This window comes from Myxocyprinus asiaticus, chromosome 9, assembly GCF_019703515.2.
Source record: "Myxocyprinus asiaticus isolate MX2 ecotype Aquarium Trade chromosome 9, UBuf_Myxa_2, whole genome shotgun sequence".
In the NCBI taxonomy this organism is placed as follows: domain Eukaryota; kingdom Metazoa; phylum Chordata; class Actinopteri; order Cypriniformes; family Catostomidae; genus Myxocyprinus; species Myxocyprinus asiaticus.
The window spans coordinates 36,896,460-36,921,536 of NC_059352.1; the positions used below are offsets into that span (position 1 = coordinate 36,896,460).

The window sequence follows — 25,077 nt, forward strand, 5'->3', positions numbered from 1 at the left end:
TCTTTATGACATAAATACCTTGAGGCTTGCCATACAAAGTTGCACTACATACTGTCTGCGATTTTATTTGATCTAACCATGTTTATTGTGTACTTATAAGGGAATTTTAAGCGAATATAGAAATACCATGATTACCATGACCGCGTTTTTGTGTCTCATTTTCTGTCTCATTTTTGTCGTATAATGTGAGCACTCCAAATGAATTACTGAGGTAATTTGCAGCTGGTTCCCTTTCTGGTTCACTTTAACAGAACTGGGTTTGGTTAATTTAAAATGGACTATATGTGAAACCACCCTTAAAATCCTTAAAACAAGATACAATTACCTGAGAAGCAACATATAAGATATTTAGACTTGCTTTCAGAGAATATATATATTGAATATAAGTAAATGTTGTCTTCACTGCACTGCCAGAAGTAATTGTGAAAAACACTTTTATACAAAATAGATTTACATTTAAGATACATTCCAGTGTTTCCCCTATATGCATTTTGCAGCGGCGCTGCGCCACTGCTGAGTTGAGCGCCGCTGTTGGGATTTCACAATATTCACATTTAATATTCTTGACGCAACATAACGCTTGCCAGCCCCAGCCAGCTGTGCGCTTTCTATACCGCGAAAGGGACCCCACCACACACACACACACAAATACACGCACTTACTCGTCGTGTGACGTCACCGCATAACAATCTCGCTTAATTTCAAGTGGCCCACAAGCTCTTTTCTGAAACGTAGGATGGCAGGGGATCGCAACGTTTCACTGATCAATCAGTGCTTTCCTCATGAATATAAATGTGCCTTCCCCTGTCATCTGTATGTTTTGGAGTGCATTTTGCTCACTTCAAAAGTGGAATGAAACTGTGCTATATGGATCAATTATCAACACGGCTCAATCATGGATAAAGCAGCACGAGCGCAAAGCAGGTGCGGTAATTTGTTGTTTTCTTTTCATCAGGCTCTTAATGATTAAAGTAATCTTTTTAGGAATATTGGAAGGCAAACAAGGCCAGTTTATTTCCGAATATCAAACATCATACGAACAGAACATATATTATACAGGAGGATAACTTTGATCATAATTTGTTCATAAGCCTTGGAGGTCCAAATTTTAAATTCCTGGGCAATAACATAAGCATAGGTAAGACCATGCATGACCTCTCATAACAGTGGTTAGGTCAATGTAGCTGTTATTTATAAAAAAAAAAAACGTTGCCTGAAGACATTTAGGAACTTGACCTACAACTGCCACATTTATAATAAAAGTGAAGTCTAATAGATTCCCCTTAATAGATTATTTTATATGAAAATTTTACATTCTTCTCAAAATACCACAGTTGCTGTTACTACTGTAAAATTGTGATGCATTTTTGTAAGGGTGATGATGTGTAATTTGAATAACCTTTATTTTAATGCTTTTTCTCATCAGCGCTGTTTAGAATGTCAGGGTTGTCTAGCTATTTGTGAGGTTTTTGATAACTGAAATATACCCAAGTGAATTAGAATCGAATCAAATCAAACTGAAATTGGAGTCGAATCGAGAGCTTGTGAATGGGAATCAAATCGGAAAATCTGTATCAATACCCATTTTGTACATTTTTAAAGGTAAAATGTGACCAAAATGTGAAAAAACTAATGATACAATTTTTTTTCTTTTTTTTCTGTTATGTATAAAATTAGAAGGTCCCCTGTATAATTGACAGCATTAGCTGATATAAATCAGCTAATTCCCATTCACAAGCTCTCGATTCGACTCCAATTTCAGTTTGATATAAATCAGCTAATATTCATATATCAGCAAAAGGGACATTATAACTGAAATATACCCAAATTAATCTGAATCGATCCGAATAAAATTGAAATCAGAATCAAATCGAGAGCTTGTAAATCGGAACCAAATTGGAAAATCTATGTCAATAACCAGCCCTAATGACTTTTCAATTAGAAAACAGTTTGGAGTCTCAGAAGTGCACACACTAGAAGAACGATGGCGACGGACATGCAGTGTGAGTTGGCTATGACCTGGGGCTTCTCCTTCGAGTTGTGGCAGTCTTCAAACATCAAAGGGCAACAAACTTCATTCTCATAGTGTGCGCTTGTAAAGTGATGGTAGAAAAACATGCCACGCAATGGTTTTTCAAAATTTCATCTTCCTTCATTAGTTTCCTTTCACACAATAAGCTGCTCATATCTGGTCATAGTAGCCTTTATCTTGCTATTAGTTGGCGTAGGCTGGTATAGAGCAGTGGTGAGGAAAGGCCGCCCTGGCATCTTGGCCCTGCTCCAGCCTCTTCAAAAGCTTCTCAGTTTCCTGCCATGACAGTCTGTGTTAATGCACCCATCCACAAGTGATAACAGACTGGAATCCATAAGAGTGCTTTATTTATTGTTGGGACGAATAGGTGCAAATTATTATTGTAACCGTTGCATGATAAGTGACGAGGGGCTGTAACCTTTTAGTGTGGCTTGGCAGTTTGAATGACACAGTGGTAGAACGCTCATATGAGTGGCCAGATCTAGAGTCTGCCAGAAGACGACAGCTCTGTGGGGGACGGCGCACTGCTGAAGTCGTCTTGTTATTGAGTCTTTGTCCATTGGGTTGTCTGGAGGCTGCCAGATGTCTTTATTATGCTTTCTTTATTTATCTTTGTCCATTTGTTTTTCCAGAGTGTTCTTCCTGACATTGTGGTGAAGTGTGTAAGGGCCTGTTGTGTATGTGCATGTATGTGTTTGTGTGCGTTCAAGTGTTGGATTCAATAATACGTTGACAGGATTTGATTGTGAGCATTTAAAGCTGCTTAACCTTTCATACCACTACGAGCCTCATTACTTTTTACATTTTCTTTGTTTTGTCCAGGAAACCCTTTTGATCTTTTGTGTAAAATAACACCCCACTAGACAGCTTAATTGCAGTGTGAATTGCAGCATGCAGCGCGTGGTTTGATCCTGCTGTAGAGAAGGATATTTCCAGAGCGTTCGTGTAATGAGGACATTCCAACAACGTTTACAGGGCCAACCGGATTATTTTGTGTCATGTGTCTTGCTTGCGCAGTGTCCTATTATCGTTTTATCACTGCTTTATTTTTTTATTCATTGTCTTTCTTACAGTCAAAACAATGAGGGGTGGAGAAGGGTTTTGCGAACGTGTGCCTCAGTTGCGAAGCACTCATCAGTTATTCTGTAACAATGGTATGCCGACTGCGTCAGCCGTCATGATATCTTGACTGATATCTATGATAAAAGCCACCCACAAACAACACACCATTACCTCAGACTGCAGAGAGGAGAGAGATGCAGTATTTTTGAGCTAATAGGCTTTAGTGAGGGCTGTAATTGCTAGTGTGGAAGCTCCATCGAAGCTGTCTAATTGTGTCATGCATGGACAGATGTCTGACCTTGTCATCACCGTTCCACTGTCTGCATACTGCAGAGTTTAGAGTTAGTTTTATCAGTCTGTAGTCATACCATTAACTTTCCTTCAGTTTCGTTTTATGACTTGGGGTTATGTTTTGGTTGTCTTTTGACATGGGGTATGAAGAGGAGTGTATGTGGCTTATGTTTTGGTTGTCTTGGACGTGGTGTGAGACTTGTGTGTGCCAGTTTGTGTGTTCAGCAGTTTGTTGATTAAAAAAAAAAAAAAAAACCTGGACACTTTAAGAGCAACTTTTTATGTCTGGCTCAAGTCAGTTATTAAAAAAAGTTAAAAATCATTATGGATTTAAGAGGCCAGTTGTGTCTTTACCGCCGAAATGTGCTTTGAATAGCATAATTTTTTTTTTTTTTTATAGCAGTTATAGCCTATGATTTAGATATGAATTGTATCAAATATGTTATGGCTTGCTACTAGATTTAAATGTCAAAAATCTCATAATTAAGGGAGTGAAGCTTGTCGGAACAAGACATCATAATAAAATGTTATGCAGGCGAAACTTACATTGCTCTGTCTCTTGTGACATCAACTTGTAGCCTAGTCATAATTCATTCCATAACAAAGTTATGCATTTCCCAAGTTATAAATTTGCTTAAGCTGAATGTAGGCCAGGGCATTAAACTAAAGTTGTGACAGTTTTCTTTTGACATCAAATTCCAATGTAATCGAATATTGTGATATTTCTTTATAAAATCATTGTGAAAAATATTTTTTTTTTACATATCGGCCAGTCCTTCTAGGTCACCATTCTTGCTAGGCTTGTCGCAATGCCAAACTTTCAGTGGTCAGTACCAATACCAGTAAAAACTAAATTTCCACTGCAAAAATGGATAATAGTCTATTGTAATATATATATATATATATATATATTTTTTTTTTTTTTAAGTAGGGCCATATTAATTTTTAGTTTTTTCCCAAATCTTGGGTTTTAAATTAATTGATAACTTTAATAAACTGAAATAGAACAAATACTCTTTTAAATACCATTGCATTTTTCTAATCAAATAAAGTAAAATAAAAAATAATTCAATTGAGTCTGTGTTCGGTACTGCAGAAACACTGGTTTCGTGACATTTTTTATTTTATTTTTTTAGTATCGACTTGGTATCAAAGTAGTGGAACTTTTGACATTCCAAACATTAGCTCTTTTGGTATTTTATGTTATAGAGTGCAACAGTCGTGTTCCGAAAATAAAAATCCCATTATTTTTTCCATAGGGGAATTGAGGTTTAACTTAAAGATATTAATAAACCTTTAAAGACAGGCCTACCATGAGCTCTGAGGTCGTTAATCGATGGTATAAACCATCGCTCTGTGTTATTTCATTGTTTAAAAATCATGTTTAATAGACCGTATTCACAGTCGTGCAATATTTGCAATATCATCTTAAATTTCTTGGAAAGATTATTATTTTATTTATTTTTTCCAATATTTCGTCAGCGAAACAATCTAGAACTGTTTGAACAACAGTACAACCCATTGATGAGACTGTAAGTCTTATTGAGTCTGTCCTTCACAGCCTTGTTGTCATTCCTGTCAAAATTAAAGATGGCAATACTGTGAATAATGTCCATAGTGGGATTCCAGGTGAAGAACTAAACTATGATCCAGCAGAGAATTGCTGCCATCAGAGCTTTCCAAACAAGCTTTGAAGCAACTGCCTACTCTGACACTGAAAATTATGCAATTGAGATGGTCTCCATACATTCTCAAACTACTTGTATATTTGCAAATATCTGAATATTTTGCAATAAAATTGGCAAACTATTCAGAGCACTTGACCATACACAAAACAAAAAAAATTAATAAATCTTATTGCATTCTAATCTCTGTCTTGTCTAGTACTTTTCTAATGCAATTTATACTTTCTAATGCAGCACATTTCGTGTTAATGTCTCCTTAAGAAGAATCGCTTATGTTGTATCCTTCCTCATTTTGTTAGTTGCTTTAGATAAAAGCATCTGCTCAATGAATGAATGTAAATGTAAAATTAAAATATATTTATTGAATAGCCTATTTATAATCAGCAACTCATCATTTTTAATTTAATTACATCATTCGCAAAGCTTCATGGGTTTGTAGTTTGTACCCTCATTTAAGACTGTAAGTACACAGTCTTGTACCATTGTCTTTAGGTCCAATTTTCAAATTCTTCTCTTATTAAAATCAAAGTTTGTAAGGGTGTGAATTACCTCACAGCTGGTTTGGTTCATGGCCTAGAACTTTTTAATGAAGGATTTCCTTATGGGAAGACATTTTTCACAATAGCACCATATTTGATTTTTGACTTACAGTCGGTTCAATGGGTTGCACTGTTGTTTAAACTGACAAATCATTGAAAAAACATCGTTCCAAATAAATCAGTAGACAACAAACTCCACAAAGCACAAGTTGTGAAAATTAGATGTGATCTAAGACCTTTATATGGCTTTCTGCAATGCATGCCATTGCATAGATGATCCCTCAGAGCCTCATTTTCATTCTCAAACAAATATGGCGCTACTGCGAATAAGATCTATGGACGAAATGAATGAGAAATATACTTCCAGAACCAAGATGGCTGAAAAAGTGGGCAGGCACTGTTGCGCTCTATTGGCCATCATAGAGAAGGGGCGGTAGAAGTGTTTGAAAAAACTTTTTGGAAACACAGTTTTTATAATTCCATTTAGTGCCACTAGTGGAGAGTACATAATTCACCTTTAAATATACATATACTGCAAATCGATGTTTGGCATCAAGATAATTACTTGAAAATTTTATTTATTCTGAACTTCTCCTTTGTGTAGACGAGCTAAGCAAGAATCACATTCTTGGCTACCTCTCCTACTTCCATTGAATGTGATTTCTGCTGTTTATTGTAAATCATTTTGTCAAAGTCTGTTATTCATCACATATACATGTACATAGTACATACACGCTGAAAAAAAGTGAATTGTTTACAAAGAAAAAAACATTGAAAAACAGTGCAGACAGAAGCAAAAACGTGTTCAATGTGAACAGCCCCTAGTTCTGCATGTGAAACGTACAAACATAATAAAAAATATTAAGTTAAAGGTGTAATAATGGGCAATGTGCACGCTAAAAAAGCATCTGCTTAAAACATAAATATCAAATGTATTGCAAATATTGGGCTGCGTGCTCAGCGGCACACTGGAGAGATCACTGTCAACACAACTCTTCCAAAATTGGAGCCAGTTACTATTTACATCTAGCATTTGAAATTCAAATAAGCTAAAATGATTTCCTTGTGTGTTTTGTCATGTTTGTTCTATGCTGTTTTTGTCTTGAATCAGGTGCCTTTTCCTCTATTGTTACCTCTAGTGCTCTGTGTTCTCTGTGTGCTGTCTGTCCTTCTTGGCAGCGCTGACTCAGAGATGGCCATAGTATAATAATAGCAGCAGTGAAGGAAAGAAAAAAGATGGAGAAAAATGGAAGGAGAGATGCAGACACGGGGCCTGCAGTGCAGTCTGTTTGAGACAGAATTATGGCAATACAATAATTTTTCCTCTCTCCCTTACAATGGTGCTACCATGTTTTAAGTAGACCACATCAGAGATGCAAAAAGTGGGAAATACTGTATATATGGAGAATATAAACACTGCACAGAAAGTGGGAAAAATCAGTATACTTGCATCACTCCATTTCAAGAGCAGAATCATACAAGAGTAGAATTTACACAGTTATCATTGCGCAGTAGTGTTCCCTTTAATTATAGACTTTGCAGCATGCTTGTCGGTCATTTTTTTTTTTTTATGTTGAAAATAATGTTTGCTCTGCCTTTTTTGTTATTTGGCAATTTAACTTATTTGAAAACGTTCTTACATTTTTTGTTTGCACAAACACCGTCTAAATGCACAGGTATCTATTTTTGTGGTGTATAGGCACCCTCCGTAACATTGTTCCGGTGTTGAACTGCATGATGCTTATCACCCTTGCGAAAATCGAGAGTTCATGGCAAATTTGCTGCAAACTTGCAGCAAATTTTCCATTGTTGTCAAAGGTTTGCTGGAGGTTCACAACTACCGGTGAAGAGCTGCAAACTTATGGCAAAGATTTGCGGCAAATCAAAAGCTCATTTGCATGTGAAAATAACAAGTGGCAAGTTTGCATCTAGTTTAGATTTTTTGTAAGGGCTTTATTATTATTTTTTATGTGCATGCTTATTCAAAGAACAGAATGTTTTGATAAATGTGTAATCGTTTAAGAAATGCAAAATCCTGAATTCAAACACTTGACATGCGAATAAACTCTCAAAATTAACTTAAAATGTAATGTGCTAGGAGGAGGAGGAGTTTCTCATTAGTTAAAATGAATTTTAAGTTTTTTTTGACATGTTTTGACCGTTGGTGGCACACGTTATGAGTGTGCGATAGCTTGATGTGATTAGTCCAACGAAAGGTCAGACCTTGGGCACACAATTCTTCGAACCTAGCCCTTATCATTCAGAAGTGTTTAACACAAGCTGATACTCACATTCAGCCAGAACAGTTTTGAGCATAGACGCTCCCAGGTATGCGGAGGCTGGTGGCATGTGGGCATCGCAGCTCATTTCAGCCCTCATTGTATCAGATATTATGCTTATTGTGCTGCGTCTCCTGGCAGCATTTAATAAAACGAGGTACAATTGCTTCAATCCTGTAAATAAAACAAGGATGTCATTCAGCTGCTCCATGACAATGTGGGCTCCCTCAAGATAATGCAAATGGTATAGTGGATGGAAATGCGCAATGATTCGTATTTTCTTTAGCCTAGTCACATTTTTAGAAATGCGCTTAAAAAATTTGAAACATTTCACCCAGCTATTGATTACATTTTCCCCTTCGTTGGACCAGTCACATCAAGCTATCACACACTCAACACGTGCACCAATAGTCAAAACACGTCATTCTTGCGAATAAACTCTCCATCACCTTAATGCGTTTTTTAACTAATGCAAAACTGTAGAAAATTCACCTCCTTCTAGAGCATGAAATTTTAAGCGAATTTTGAGAGTTTATTCACATGTCAAGAGTTTCTATTCTGTATTTCTTGTGCACAATTTCAAAATGCACAAAAAAATAGTTGGATGGAAACCCAACTATTGATGCATTTAAAAATTTTACATTCATTATTAAGAAAATATAAATTAAAATTTTTTACATAACATTTATCCCCCTCCCCCAAAAAAAATATAAGCGTCATGCAGTTAAACACTGCAACAACATTACTGAGGGTGTGTGTCCCTCTATGTCATGTTGTATATTTTTGGCACAGATACATGCACTTCTTAAAGCTTTTTTGTGAATGCCATGTTGATATGTTTTGTATCCTGGCTGCCTCTGCCTGTCAGAAACATGGCCTGTTCTCTCCCAGGTTTGAGTTAGTATATGTTCCACTGTCTTGCACTGGATAATCCATCTACCATAATACGACATGTGGAAATATCACTTCTGCTTATTCCATCACTCACTTGGTCTGCCTTTTCGGTCTATTTTTTCCCCCCCCGATCCCCTTCATTCTTCCTCTCTCTCTCCCTTCCTCTGTGTCATTTTGATAAAGAGCAGACACATTCTGTTAAACACTCCTATCTCCTGCTGTCTTTGCTGAGGTGACACCCAGAAACAGTGTGAGGACAACAACCTTTCCATTGTGTCAGTGTGTGTGCTTGTGTGCAAATTCATGTGTGTGTACATCGTGTGTGTTCATGTTCACATGATTTAGCTTGTAAAATCTAGGGCACAGACACAGTGATTCTAATGCTTTCTCAGCACTTGATGTGTTGTGGGTTTATTTTCATCAAAAATGCCTTACTGGGCTCTTCATGTCAGTGCTTGTTGTGGAAGAGACTCGATGATGTAAGAGAAAGCCAAATGACCGCTGGTACATACTGTAGGTACAGTACAGGTTTAATTATAATGTTTAATGTAATTTTCTTACATTTCCCTTGAGGTAAACACTTTTTCTGCCAAAACAATGATGCTGAACCCAAGGACAAATACACCATTTTTGTTTTAAGTGTTTTCTCTCCCATAAAAACCCATTATAAGGCTGCTTAACGTAAGACAGTGGCCAAATAGTTATATATATATATATATATATATATATATATATATATATATATATATATATATATATATATGTTTTTAGCACATTGCCATATTTGGAGCTGGAGTGTCCCGTATTTGGCTGGTAGAAAGTTGGCAACCCTATATTCAACCTGTCATATAAATAATTTTTAGGGATGCACTGATATGGAATTTCTGGGCCGATATAACCAATAATTCACTGCTCATTGTGGCCGATAACAGAAATAAAAAAAAAAAATTTGTTTTAATTTTGAATCCTGGAACTGCTAGCTAATTCATTAAAAGCTTCTCATTTGAAAAATATGTATCATGTAAAAGCTTGTAATTTGGCTGATGTAACATGAACCAGAAATGTGCCTATAAAACAAATGTATGCTGATTAGAATGAGAAATAAATTACAGTACACTTGCATGAATTGTATGGTGCCCATTTATATGAGTGTTTATGATAATCCTGATGATCCATTAACAGAGAGAATAATGAACTTCTAACTGTTGTAATAATGCTTTAAACCCAAATGAGGCAATAAACAGCATGTAACGAACATTAAACAACAAAACACAATACAAACCCAAAACTCTGAATACATGGTGTAATATTTATGATAGCAGCCAGACTGTGTGTGCAGCGGTGATTTGTGTGTTTCACAATCGTTTACTACAGCGCTCATCCTTAGTTCCACAGTATAACTTAAGAAATATGACAATCATAATGGGAATAGATAACATCATACAGATCGAATAGTCATGGATCATAATGTTCTAAAAGTCTCAACTCGTAAAATAAAACAAGCACTTTCGTTTCACTCACAAACTAGTGTTTTTAGCCATCTTGTGTCACTTTGTGAAATTTTTTTTCAAGATCTATGAACCGTGTTAGGTTGTTTTGGGGCTTGTTTTAATCGCAATAAGCGAAAATGATCACCCTCAAGTAACATACATAAATGTTTTTGTTGCATTTTGTTTTATTGCCTCATGAATCATAAACAGAATATGGGAAATGGCATGTCGTTGCTCACAGCAGATGATCCCGAATTAAAACCAGAGCTAAAACAATGTAACAAGGTACAGAGATGTTGAAATAATGTGCACACACATTGTCGTTTCGACTGCCCAAGTCTCCACCTGAAGGATAGATGCTACAGGTAGTCAGAGAGATTCTCAGCCGCATGCAAATAAACTGTAACAAATTATCTGTGAAAATATCGGCGGTAATTCCATTATCAGCGCTATAATAATATTTTTATTTTCCCTCTTAATAATATATCGGCCGCCGATCGTGCATCACTAATAATTTTGCATATTGTTGGGCTATGCAGTTCATGGGAATACTATTACATTTCAATGTTTGATTTTAAGGAGAATTTTGTTTAAAACAAATTTGTTTTTAATAAACAGTTTTGGTCCTGGTGTTGGATTGCAATTTGACGTCCAATGTGAAATCTGTAAAAGATAAGTTTGTGTAAAAGTATCCACTAAATAAATGCACAAGTCATTTTTACTGTATGGAGTTGTTGTGAGTGCACTTTATTATAGTCTTCTGTTAGTATTTGTGTCTGGAACATAAGAGGTTGCAGTCAGTATCATAGTGCCGAAAGGGACTAACAGGTCATTTCGATCTGAGTCGATATGTGTCTGTGCCAGTGCACTGATTCAGTTTTAGCAGTGCAGGTCAATGAGCTGGTACCACAGCAGTCACTAGCCAGCCACCCTGCTGCACTGGGGTAGCTGGAAATATTGTGGCCCCTCCTAGGAAAACAGGAAACAGCTGTAAAAACATCCTTTTTCGGAGTGATGTCCAGGGAGCAGAAGAGTGGCACATGGGCGAGCCATCAGGAGCCCCAGTACTGCCCAGCAGAAGGGCAACAATGCAGACCAGTGTGTCTGACAAGCAGTGGGGAACTGACGGGACTGGATTTTTTCCATTTATCCCATTGGGGTCGATGACCTGCATTCAGTTGAACATAGAGGCATGATGCAGGGATACAGTAATTTGCCAGTTTTCTTTGTTGAAAAGTGGATGGTGGTTAAATCGGAGAGAAAGGGAGCATCTATGCATGTGTGTGTGTGTGTGTGGTCTGGGATGATTAATCTTTGTGGTGCAGTTTAAGTCTTTGATTTACTGTGGCATGTGTCTTTTAGTGCTTGTGTGTTTGTGCACATTTTTTTTTACAAAAACCACTGGGAAATATGTTGTGCTCATGTTGCTTTTTTGGGAGTTGCAATGAATGAGGAGATGAAACAAACTGTTCTCAGTGTCTGGAGAAGAGAAAAAGTTGAGAGAGGTGGAAATGAGATGAGATGAAAGATTGAGATTTGGAGTGTGATGTGAATTAAATAGAGAGAGAGAGGTTCTACAGTGTCCTCCATCAACAGATCAGAGTGTACAGCAGTAAGTCACGTTTCTGGCAGCAGTCAAAAGTTAATTTAATTAAACTGGAGGCTCGACAGAACACTGACTCCACACGAACTGTACTGCTTCTTAGTGTATGTATTCTTTAATGGTCTCAAAGCAAGTGCACAAGCACTATTTGGGCCTCTTTGTCTATCCAATGTCCTAATTTTTTAATCTAACATGGCCCATGTTTGTTTGATGTTTTCTTTCCCCTCATGCCTGGTCTTGTCAGCATTTCACTTTACAGTTGCATACTCGATTACACACATATAACCCAGTCTCACGGTTAATGGACAGTCCAAAGCAGCAGTCACCAATTAGCAGGTCCGGGACTGAAACCTGGCTTGGTTTCATCTGGACCGCGAGGCATCAAGACAACGGTTGCCCCATCTTACTGTTTCTACAGTTTAAGTGAGCAACATGTCAAAACTACAGAGCTGTACACACCACGCTAATTAATATTTTTCTCTACCGTCTCACGCGTTGCCTCTCTCTCCCTGCTATAGACATAAGGTGCCGCATAAACCCTGATAAGTACAGTTGCAGGCACGGTTATTTTAACAGTAGCGGAGACACGGTGAGCAGCAATATAGATGGATACTAACATCTTTCTCCTAAACACATTGCAGAAAACAAGAATGAAGCAAAGTGAAACTATCTTCATCTGTCTGATATATGATTCCAATGGTTCAACTAAGGCAGGTTTGTCAGAATCAGAATGAACTTTATTGCCAAGTATGCTTACACGTGCAAGGAATTTGTCTTGGTGACAGAAGCTTCCAGTGCACAAACAATACAACAAGAAAGAGATAATGAAAATATAGAATAAAAATAAAAAACAGAATTTGAATTAAGAAGCAAATTTAACTACTGTGAACTGTCCTACAAACAGACACATACAGGACTTCCTTGAGAGTTCAGAATGTCAAAATAAAAGCGTGTGGGTTTAAAAGTTAAAGGTGTCACGGAGGCAGAGATATGAACTCAGTAACAGGGTTTATTGAACAGATGATTGAAACAGTGTTGTAAACATTGTGAGTAAATCTAGTTGAGCAGAGTGGCAAACAGCAGGTGAGTAAATGGGCACCTTTTGCATTCCTCATATTCTTCGTTTTGTTTTCATTGTTAGCTGCAAACTAACATCTTGTCCAGAATAAACTGCAAAATGGATAAGATGCCGATAGTCAAAATTCTGACTGTCACTACATATAACCAAATATCTCTTGACTTAAGATCAGTGTAGGAATTACACATGGTGGCTTACTGCTCTCTCTGTTCTTCAGCAGAGGATATGCAGTTTCAGGACAGAGCGATTTACATCCTGACTCTGAATGATTGATGTCCTTAGGAGGTTGTGACACAAAGTGTGACTTTTAGTGCAGTGGCTAATTGTTGAAAGCTGCCCAACACATTTTTGCATTCATAAATTGTAATTGAATCTTTTTTTTTTTTTTTTTTTTTTTTTGTGAATTTTCTCCCCTTGTCACCCCAATTTGGCATGCCCCAATTCCCAATGCGCTGTAGGTCCTCGTGGTGGCGTAGTGACTTGCCTCAATGCGGGTGGCGGAGGATGAATCTCAGTTGCCTCTGCATCTGAGACAGTCAATCTGCGCCTCTTAACACGTGGCTTGTTGAGTGCATTACTGCGGAGACCTAGCGCGTGTGGAGGCTCACGCTGTTCTCCGTGGCATCCACGCACAACTCACCACGTGAGTGACCACGAGGAGGTTAACCCAACGTTACTCTACCCACCCTAGCAACCGGGCCAATTGGTTGCTTAGGTAGCCTGACTGGAATCACTCGCCCTGGATTCGTACTTGCGACTCCAGGTGTGGTAGTCAGCGTCTTCACTTGCTGAGCTACCCAGGCCCCTCTAATTGAATCTATGTTGGAGCTGCTTGCTGCCGATGGTGGGCTGCTGTGGCCTAGTTCTTCAAGTTCCCTCAGGATGCTTCCAATCGGAGTCGTGGGTGTGTGGGATTTTAATGATTTAGGAGACACTCTGAAAGCTGCTAGTTCATAAAGTGAGTGAAAGAAAGAGGGTGAATCCTGAGGAGTAAGCAGTAGCAGTATAAAAGCTGAAGAAAAATAAGACCTGAACCAGGATAGGCCATTATAGACACTAGAACACCGACCCTCATATTGTGATTAGGGATGTAAAATACAATATTAATTTTCTTGTATGTGTCATACCCCTTATTTTTTTAAATGAATGCATGCAGTCTTCATTTGAGGTCCGTTTCAAGTCTGAATGAAACAAAATGATGTGATTAAAACTGAATACAGCAGAAAACATCAGCATTAAGTGAAAATTTTGAAGCACTTATGATAGACGTCACTGCTTTAATCTCAAAGTGATTGACTGGCACTCGGCATTTTCCGCTTTCTATTTGCATAATGTCGAGCATTTCTTAATTGTTTTACGCTCTTGACCACCCTCAACACTTTCTTGGCACCGCTATCAATCCCACAATCCACCTCACGACTGCAACACTTGACTCCCATAGGAATGAATTGAAAATGCCTGCTCAGCTCCGCTCAAAACACACCAGTGGACATGTACAGTTATAGTACTCGACTACAAAATTACTCGAAATGGTCATCTTTAAGTGTCTTTCTCAATTATTGGAAATTGACTCCCTGTAAATGCCTTTCTATTTTTTCCTATGTTATCCCACTATTCTGTTCTTTCCATTATCTCTTCTTTTTCTGGATGGTGGAAGTGAAATCCCTACTTAGTCCATTTCTGTGTGTAATCGCTGAGCTCACAGCGAGGGGGTGAAAGGTCCAGGGAGGTCATGGGAAACTATGACTGTAAATAATCAACACTGAGTGAAATTAAACTATCACTCTACATATGCACATAAATAAATAAGAGCAATTATACAGATACATGAGCTTCCCACACAGCACACAGACTAGGGATGGGTCACAATGGTCAACTTGTCATCCAATAACTGAATAGTTGATTACTGAGTTTTATCTAGATCTTTTTCTTATTAAAACTTTTTTTTTAAATTTTTTACATTTTTTGTTATTTTAGCACTGGTGCTTTTGGCCGAAAGGAAATTTGTACAAGTTCGCAGACATGATCGCTTTGCCTGCGCATTGCCGACACGCAGATGGGTTGAACATACTAACATGAATTCTCTCATTACCATGGTGGTTACAAGTACAAATACTCAGGAGGACGATAGTTATCTTCAAAAGTTTGTGACACAAAACGGGTTGTGTTATTCAGGTTAGTTGCCATAAATAAATTGATTTTAACTTACTTACAAAATTCTCTTCAAACTGTTGCTCAGCTTTTAAAGTAATTGAACTCACTGTAGAAGCGTACAGGTCTAATATCCACTATACTGTCCAATGTGCTATACTGCCCCTCATGCAGTCTAGTGGAAGTTTGCAAATAGGCTGGAATCGCTTATATATACAGGGCTCCAGACTAACATTTGAGAGCGGTGGCACCGGTACCAGCAAATTCTACATTTGGTGGCACCAGCACCTCATTCAGTAGCACCATTTAGGTGTGGGGATCTGGGGCCTATAAAATGAAAAATGTAAAGACAAAAACTAATAATAAAAGTGAAATTATTATTATATAAATAACATTAGTGCAATTACCCATAATATAGCATATTTTTTCTCACTGAAATGCTTATTTAACACTAAGTTATTGATTTTGAGTTAGGATGCAGATGTAAATTTACTCGTAGTAACAACAGTAATGTTATCTATAGCATCTATAAAAGTTTTATATAAATATTGATTAAAGTTCAGTCATCACTTGGAATTTCTGGCATTAGGCCCTTGATTTAATTTGGATTTGTCCTTAGGAAAATGTACAATAGTTTTTTTAATAGTTTTAACAGTGGTATTTGTAAAAGACCATGCTAACCACAGGTAAAACAAATGATAGACATTTAGAAACTGCCACAATTGTAACAAAAATTTATGATATTCCCTTACTCCCCTAAACTAGCCTATTATACACTGCCTGGCCAAAACAGTTGCTGTTTAGATTTAAATAAGCAGATACTTAAGAGCCTATGGTTGGATCATTATTGCAGTGATTAATATGTTTCAGCTGGCAACAATTCAACAAGACCCTAACTGATGCAATGTGTAGCTTCTCATTTCTTAAACAACCATGTTGGAAGACTGATCCCGTGGTCGTGGAAAAGATGTTACTGTGTTTCTGAAGGGGCAAATTATTGGCCTGCATCAAGCAAAGAAAACAACTAAGGAGATTGCTGAAATCACTGGAATTGGGTTAAGAAATGTCCAAAGCACTATTAAAACCTGGAAGGATAATGGTGAACCGTCAGCTTTGTGGAAAAAATGTGGTTGAAAAAAATCTTTATGATCGTGATCGGAGATCACTAAAACACTTGAAGTCACATAGTAATAAATCGACAGTAGAACTCATGGCTATTTTTAATTAGAAAGTAAGAGCATTTCCACATGCACAATGCAAAGAGAACTTACAGGATTGGGACTAAACTGCTGTGTCGCCTCAAGAAATCCACTTGTTAGTGAGGCAGCTTGGAAAAAACTACTTCAATTTGCTAAGGAGCATAAAGTTTGGACAGTTGTGCAATGGAATAAGGTCATGTAATCTGATGAGTCCAGATTTACCCTATTCCAGAGCGATGTGCGCATCAGGGTAAGAAAGGAAGCGCATGAAGTGATGCACCCGTCATGCATAGTGCCCACTGTACAAGCCTCTGGAGGCAGTGGCTGTGTCTCGTTTGGAAGGCTGCGTCCTCCGGAGGTCGCATTTGTCGGCCGCATATGTCATCGAGGCTGTCTCGTTTCATTTTTTTATTTAATTTTTAATTTTTATTGGGAATGTAAAAAAGGTTAACAATTGTATAAATGTAAGTGCATATACATAAAAGGCATTGACAATAGATAAAAAATAAGAAAAAGAAAAAGAAAATGAAACGAGACAGTCTCGATGACATATGCGGCCGACAAATGCGACCTCCGGAGGACGCAGCCTTCCAAAAGAGACACAGCCAGTGTTATGAGCTGGGGTTGCTTCAATTGGTCAGTTCTAGGCTCAGCAACATTATGCGGCAATAAAATGAATTTGGCTGTTCCAAATTCCTGCATTCTGTTGTGCTTCGTCCAGCTGTCAAAAATGCACCCTGTATGACCGGCTCTGTATTCTGTGGCTCCGCTGCTTGTGAGGTTTGTTGAGACGCACTGACAGCCCCCTGCTGACACAGCTCTTAAATAGGGCTGAAAAAAAATCTACAAGATGTCTGATTTTTAAAACAGTGTTGTCTCCTACATCCACAAACTAGGGCTGTCAGTTGATTAAAATTTTTAATCATGATTAATCACATATTTTATTGTAGTTAATCGCGATTAATCACAGATTTTGAAAATGCTGAAATTTGATACCATACAGTACTGTGCAAAAGTTTTAGGCACTTGAGTAAAATGTTGCTTAGTGAGGATGTCTTCAGAAATAATGCCATAAATAGTTTTCATTTATCAATTAACTTCATACAAAGTCCAGAAACATAAAAAAAGCTAAATCAATATTTGGCGTGACCACCTTTGCCTTCAAAACAGCACAAATTCTCCTAGGTACACCTGGACACAGTTTTTCTTGGTTGTTGGCAGATAGGATGTTCCAAGCTTCTTGGAGAACTTGCCACAGTTCTTCTATCTAGTTAGGCTGTTTCAATTGCTTCTGTCTCTTCATGTAATCCCAGACTGACTCAATGATGTTGAGATACGGGCTCTGTGCGGGCCATACCATCTGTTGTAGGGCTCCCTGTTCTTCTATTGAATTCTATTTGCAAGTGAATGTTGAAATCTAAAATGGATATTTCCTACTCATACACTAAAAGCAGAATATATAAAATGACTGTTTGAAGACAAAAGTTTTTGTGAAAAATATAAAGCGCCTAAGACTTTTGCACAGCACTGTATATACTTATTTTCCTGTCAAAACTGATTTTTCCATCTTAGAAAAGAAAAGAAAACAATATGTAACAATATAATGCTTTATTTACATTTTCCAAACAAAGCCTCACAATAAACTGTCACCTATTAAAGTAACATTAAACGTTTCCCAAAGTCAAATTGGGAGGTTGACTTATTGAAAGAATAAGTCCCCATAGGTTGAGTATTCATTCATATTTTCATTCATTTCATATTTCTATATTCATATGTTTACATTTATAATATTCATCTCGTAACATTATTTATGCATTTGCAACTGCTGTGTAAAAGCATTTATTCCTGCTTTGTGAAAATACACCTAATTGCCACTTCAGATGTAGCTTTTGTGCCACCTTTGCTGTGTAAAGTTGGTTTAGTTCCCATAGGTTTAGTATTCATTACAATGGGCATTACATCTTTTAAATTCTCATCCTCCACAATATTAATCTGCCGGGAGACTGTGATTATTCGCTTTCCTACAGCAATCCTGAAGCCACGTCCATGATTCACGTCATAGCGTCAACGCCAGCGTTCAGGGGCGCTATGAACTCCACAGGAAAAGCGGAGTGATAGTTAAGACTTGTCGTGCTTCAGTGTTAATTAAAATGCGCTGAAAATACTTGATTTCTATCACAAGTCCCATCTGGGCTTGTTTTGTACTTAAAATAATAAATAGCGCTAAGAGGTCCTTTCTCCATCATTTTATCACTGACAGTTGTGGTGTGTGTCAGTGTAATGACTCCGGGTGGACACATCGACACATTACAAAGGTTCCGCCCTCATAACAAGTATTTATGCTGGTTTATGCTCTATTAACGGTAAATTCGTTAATCGCGATTAAGAAAAATTATACGTTATACGTTTTAAATCGCATGCGATTAATGTGTTGATTCCGACAGCTCTAAAACCTATAGCTATAAACCTACTAGCACCGTGTTATAGCGATTTGTTTATTGCAAAGAACATATCTGGCTGTTAACAAATGTGTGTAAATTAATAAAGTCAAACGATTTAGCCAGTTCATATGCTTAATCATTAAGTAAAAAAGTAAAATGAGAAAAACGCTTCAATAGACAGTTCTGTTAACTCAGTGTTGCACATTAGCCTTTTCCGGTGCTTTAGTACTACCACGGACTCGAGCTTCAGTTCCGGCGGTAGCACTGTTTTTTTTTTTTTTGTTTTGTTTTTTTAAATTAAATGCAGTTCTATGTATCTAATGCTTATACGGCGAGATGCTCATAAGGGCAAGCCAAGCCAAGGCATAGTCAAGACACAACCGCCAAAGATCTCCACCTCTGGGGGCTGTTCACTCCGAATGTGTCCACCTTTTTATATGCAAGCATGCTCTAGGCATACGTCTTGTGCAGTAACGATGCATTTTTTTAGATGCTATGTCAATTTAAAAGAAAATTAAACTTTTAAAATGCATCTCGAGACACATGCGTTCTGTTTTATTCGTTGCACTGTGCCTGTTTTAGCCCAAGAATGTAATTCATCATCAGTGCTTGGCTCACACCCAAAATTTTAATGCTTAGTTTAGTATTTGAATGTGTGTTTTTATTTTAAATTCAAATTTTGAGTTTTAATTTGACAGCCCTACTCGTAAAAACACAAAGTTAGATTCTAGTTTGAATTTCTCAGATGGTAAGAAAATACATACTTACAAAATGGTATATCCGGGACATGATAAATTGCATAGATTTTTTCAATGCGTTGTTATTTATAAAATTAATCACACTACATTATCGTGCCTTGACAAAAAAAAAAGTTGCATACTCTAATATTTCGTTGGACTGCCTTTAGCTTTGATTACGGCACGCATTTGTCGTGACATTGTTTCGACAACCTTATGCAACGTCACAACATTTACGTCAATTATGTCTTAAGACATGGTTGTTTGAGAAATTAGAAACTACACACTACATCAGTTAGGGTTCAGATAATTTTTGCCAGCTGAAACATATTAATCACTGCAATAATGATCCAATCATAGGCTCTTAAGTATCTGCTTATTTAAATCCAAATGGTGACTTTTTTTTTTTTTGGCCAGGCAGTGTTTTTAATTTAATACAGAAAATCAATGATACATTTTTTTTTTTTTTTGTAAAAGGTTCTATTTAAAAATGGACTTTTATCCAATATTTGTTAATGTAGCAACATGGTAGCACTACGTCACACTCTAGTTAAATCAATCAAGTCTTCTGTGCAATTCACTTGAGAAATGTTTTTGTGTGGCGGACAGATTTGCGGCCTATGCAAAGTGTTCTTAATTGGTTAGGATGTTGCATTAGTAGCCAGTAGATGGCAAGGCTGCTCACTAGGTTTTTTACAAAGCTTATGAATTAAATGCACCAAACCGACATGTCTAGCATTGTTTAGTGTGAGCATTTTCTTTGATAAAACAATAAAGCATGACCTGAATCTCACCATTCACAAACTTCACAACCCTTCCCCTTGAGTCATGGATTCGCATGCTTATTTGCGGGTCTCTTAGATGTCCTATGAGATTGTTTGAGTCCACGGTGCACCTGCAGCCACTATTGTTATGCTGTAATGTAAAATGTGCTGTGCAGCTGAGTGAAGGGGGAATGCAGTAACTGTGGGCTCTAATTAAGACGTGTTATTGCATTCAGTATTTGGTCAAACATTTTATTATCAAACTGTAGTACAGTTGTGGAGTAGTTTGTTGCCTTTTGATGTGTGTGTGAATAGGAGTGGACTATGTTGTTCCGCTTTCAGGGCTCAAAGATACCAATGGCCCAGTGACCGGGGTCCAGTGTGAGAGAGTTTCCCTATTGGGCCATTGGTTATGTTTTGTCATTACAATGGTCTTACATTTGTTAATCTATACACATTTTTATTCCTTAAATATGTGGTTTTCTGTGATGTTTTGAAGAGTGGTTTTGCGAATTCTACTGAATTCTGCACAATTAATAGAATAAATAATCAAGATTAGTTACAGCTGTCACAATTAACTAATCATTAAAAGTGTCAATTAAAGCAGTCCATGTAGGTCAACTCATGTTGCATCAAAATGTTTGATTTCATTTTCTATTTAACGTGTGTTTTCGCAGCAATTGAATATTTTAACCAATCACAGAAAAATCCATTGCTCTCTTCTGTGTATAATATATTCAAAGTTTGAATAACATCTTTGTTCATGCTTCTAAGAGGGCCAATTTAAAGTCTTCATTTACTAATAAAAAAAACTATAAAGTAATTCAGAAATTGTTCTCTGCTTGTTTTTGATATGTAGTCTACATAAAATATATGTCTGGCAGTTGATCAACCCAAAATAGCTATTTTAATGTGAATTGTATTAATCTAAATTAATTGCAATAACAATATGAAGGGAAATAATCAGCAGTTATGATTTTTGTCATAATCGTGCAGCCCAACACTAAGTGGTTGACATGCAGCTGGTTGACATAGATGAGGTTTCCCTTAAATTGCAGGAATGACTTATGATAGTCTTGGAAGCGTCAATTAGAATGTCCCTTTTCTTTTTCTGAATACTAACCTCCCTTGCCCCATGGTATTCATTTCAAATTCTCTGTCTTAGTTTTGCCAACCTCACCTAACTGTTATATCTCTTTCTCTGTTACAGATGCCTTTGTCAACAGTCAGGAGTGGACGCTCAGTCGCTCAGTACCAGAACTCAAAGTGGTGAGTCCAGTCACTGATGTTTGATCTGCATTATTTAAGAGCTCAAATTAGTGCAGCATGCTCGTCTTCTCACCACAAAAAAGCTTTTATGGTGTCATGCACTTTCAAAATGTAATGATACAATAAATTCTGCAGGTGTTCCAGACTCCTGTTGTGTTGATACTCAGCATGAAAAGAGCTTTGAAATGAAAATCAAGGGTTGCAAATTCATGTTAACCATTGCTAAGAATCAAAATCACCTGGAATGGCAACATGATTACACTCAAAAAATAGCTCTTTGGCTGAACTTGATTCAATCGTGGACAGTGGTTCCACATGTTTGAATTGAGTTTTCTTAACCTAAAATTACTGTGTAATCCCAATACAAACACTTTGTATAGAAAGAACATAGTTGAATTCGGTAAACCCAACAAATTAGATGTCAGTGTAACTCAATTAAATCTTTTTTGTTTCTTTTTGTACTAACTAGTGAAAGTTAATTTTAGCATGCTAAACACATGCTGGTTGGAAGCACTACAGAGTTTTGTAACTATGCTATCGTTAGCACAGCATTTGCTCAACAAAGCATTTAATAAATTTGATGTGTGACATCTACCTGTCCTCAACGTTAGCTCAAGCTCCACTCTTCACCATAATGGTAACTCCCAAAACATAACAGAAACTCTTCTAAAGCTCAACATAACAAAATATATATAACAAAATATTAAACACTAACAAGTATCTCCCTTTATATTCATCTTGAACAAAAACACACAAAAAATCGTACTTAATTTTAATGTTTGCTCTCCCTATTTATTCCCATGCAATGCATGCTGAGAAATGGAAATCCCCTGCCCACATGCAAAGCTACATTAACACCACAAAATATTCATGTAATTCTAACTCAAATTAAATAAGTAAACTTACATTTTACAAATTGAAATGGATAAAATGCAGTGAAATGTTCTAGAACTTTGTTGCTTTAGTTCATTTTAAGTAATTAAAATTTAATTGAGTGTACCATATTAGGATTTAGTTCAAGTAGAAGCTCATTTTAGTGTTGATTATATGTTGTAAAGCAGGCACTGTTTATTTACAAACCAAACATCATGAGGGGCGGGAACCCTAATAATTCAGTGTGTTTGTGTGTGTGTGCACATTGCAGGGCATTGTGGGTAACTTAGCCAGTGGGAAGTCTGCACTGGTGCACAGGTATCTGACGGGGACATACGTGCAGGAAGAAAGCCCTGAAGGTAGGCGTTTTGCCATCTACTCAATTATTAGTTGCTATAAATGGTTCTGTGGAATAGGGAGACCCACTTAAAGGAATATTCTGGGTTCAGTACAAGTTAAGCTCAATCGATAGCAGTTGTGGCGTAATGTTAATCGCCATAAAAAAATCATTTAGATTTGTCCCTTGTTTATAAAAAATAAATAAAACGTGGTTACATTAATACATTCTTTCAAAAGTATAGCATTAAGATGTAAACATTATACATATTAACATGTTTTAGTGGGATAAAATCACTAAATAATCCTATCTTTGTAAGTAATGTCCAATATTACAACTTTGTTGTCATAATGATGTAATGCTGGTAAACATTGTAATCTGGTAAATGGCACAACATCATTAAATTCCTGATTTTAGCACGCTAAAATCATGTTAACACATAATGTTTATATCTTTTATGCCTACACTTTCAAAACGGTTTGTTGTTTATGGAGTGGCCCCATTCACTTTCATTGTAAGTGCCTTATTGTAACCGTTTGCTTTTCTTTCTTTTTTTACTACGAGGGACAAATCAAAATTATTTTGTAGCAATCAACATTCTGATTGAGCCTTGTATAACCTGTATTGAACCTGGAGCATTCCATTGAAGCAATATTATTTCTGTAAGAGTTATTTATTTATTTATTTATTTTGGAAAGGTTTTTTGAAAGGTTTACTGCTTTTGTGTCCTACGGTTCTTAGATCCCATTTACTGTAAGTCTTGAAGTTAATGTATTCCTAATATGTAAATACAGTTCATATTTATCCCTAGTTTTCAGTGCTGCTGAGGCCTAGATAGCTTAGATACATGTCTCCTCCGCACACCTGCTGTTAGTATGTTAGAGTTGTGCCGGAGGACTCTGCCATACTCCCCATGTGTAATTGAGAACATTCAAGGCACACTGCCAGACCACCACAATATGCTTTCTTCCCTAAGCAAGGATCTGCTTTCAAAACCTTCCAGTGTAAGTATTTCATGTCCTTTATGACTGTCATTATGTGGCCATGTTAAACTGGCCATGTTTAGGAATTTATTTAAAAATCAGGGCATAGTTTATAATTCCAAGAAGTTCAAACTGTGATTTGTGAATGCCTGGGGGTCACTGGAGAGGGCAGTTAGCAGACTGACGGACACAAATCATCTCACATCTTCTCTTTTGCTCCTCACCCTAAACAATTCAAGCCACTGCATACCATCGGTAAGCCAGAAAAATCGCCCCGAAAGAAATAAACCCCCATAAATGTCAATTGCCTGTTTGCCGCAGTGGATTATAATGCAGAGTGCCAAAGGAAACTTAGTGCGACATCAGAGAACGTTGAACTGTGTGTCTTGCTGAGCTAAAGCGACGCATTTAGATCCCTCAAATTTGATGCCAACACCTCGTCTAATGTTGGAAGTGCCAATGATTTTCAATGACATTATGTCACAATCAGACACATTTCAGTAACACATTTTTGATTGAATTGCCAAATTTACAGTCCAGTATGTAAAACACCATTGTTTTCCTTCTCTTGTTTTTTGAAGTTTCACTATTCTGGGTTTTAAAAATAGCATTTCCTAGCTTTGGTAGAGTAACCCCAAACCTCAAAACCACTAAGTAGAGGTGAACTAGATTTTCACAGAGCCCTCTGCAATGAAAGCAGTTTGTCGCATGGGTTTTTTTACCCTTCCCCGTTCTATCACACATACTACATGAATAGACACATTCTCAGAGCTCATTAAATGATATTATCACAAGGGCAAAAGTGTCTCTATGTGTGTTTATGCTAGAAGAAAAAAAATCTCTTCAGGCCTTGTGGTCTCAACACAGACTCTGCCTTTACCATTTCAAAACCCAGCAGCTCATATGGGCAAATAACTGTTTTTGCTTACGCTGCCACAATCATGTTTGATTTAGGAATGCAGCCCTGCTTGGAATGGCAGTTTAGTGTGATTGTACAGACCAGCACTTCTGGCATGAAAAGACATTTTATCAGTGTAATAAATCACAAATTAGGAATTTTTATGTGGGAAAGGTTTCCTTCCTCGAACGAGTCTGGTGTGACATGGCGCGTTCTAAAATTCAAAATAATTATTTATTTTCTACAAAGGTACGCACACACCGCCAACGCTCAGAGTCAACATTCTGCAGTGCCACGGAGTGCAACTCACATAGTTTTCCATTAAATTTGTCCCAAATCATTCTAAAAGATTATTTACTCTAGTATACATGGATGATATATTGTGTATAAGTATCTTTCATAGAGCCTACACAATGCATTTTCAGTAACAAGTATGTCTTTTTGTGGTTTGACAGCTTGAATAAAAGACCTA

At 37.1% G+C, this 25,077-nt stretch overlaps 1 protein-coding gene across 7 annotated transcripts in view; it reads left to right on the forward strand.

Moving 5' to 3' along the window:
• Positions 1-25,077, forward strand: part of agap1 (ArfGAP with GTPase domain, ankyrin repeat and PH domain 1) — a 281,989-nt gene that overhangs the window by 117,918 nt on the left and 138,994 nt on the right. For all 7 annotated transcript variants that reach the window (XM_051705997.1, XM_051705998.1, XM_051705999.1 and 4 more), the window contains exons 2-3: positions 21,456-21,514; positions 22,659-22,746. In XM_051705997.1, coding sequence (XP_051561957.1) covers positions 21,456-21,514; positions 22,659-22,746 — 147 coding nt within the window. The remainder of the gene's footprint in view (positions 1-21,455; positions 21,515-22,658; positions 22,747-25,077) is intronic.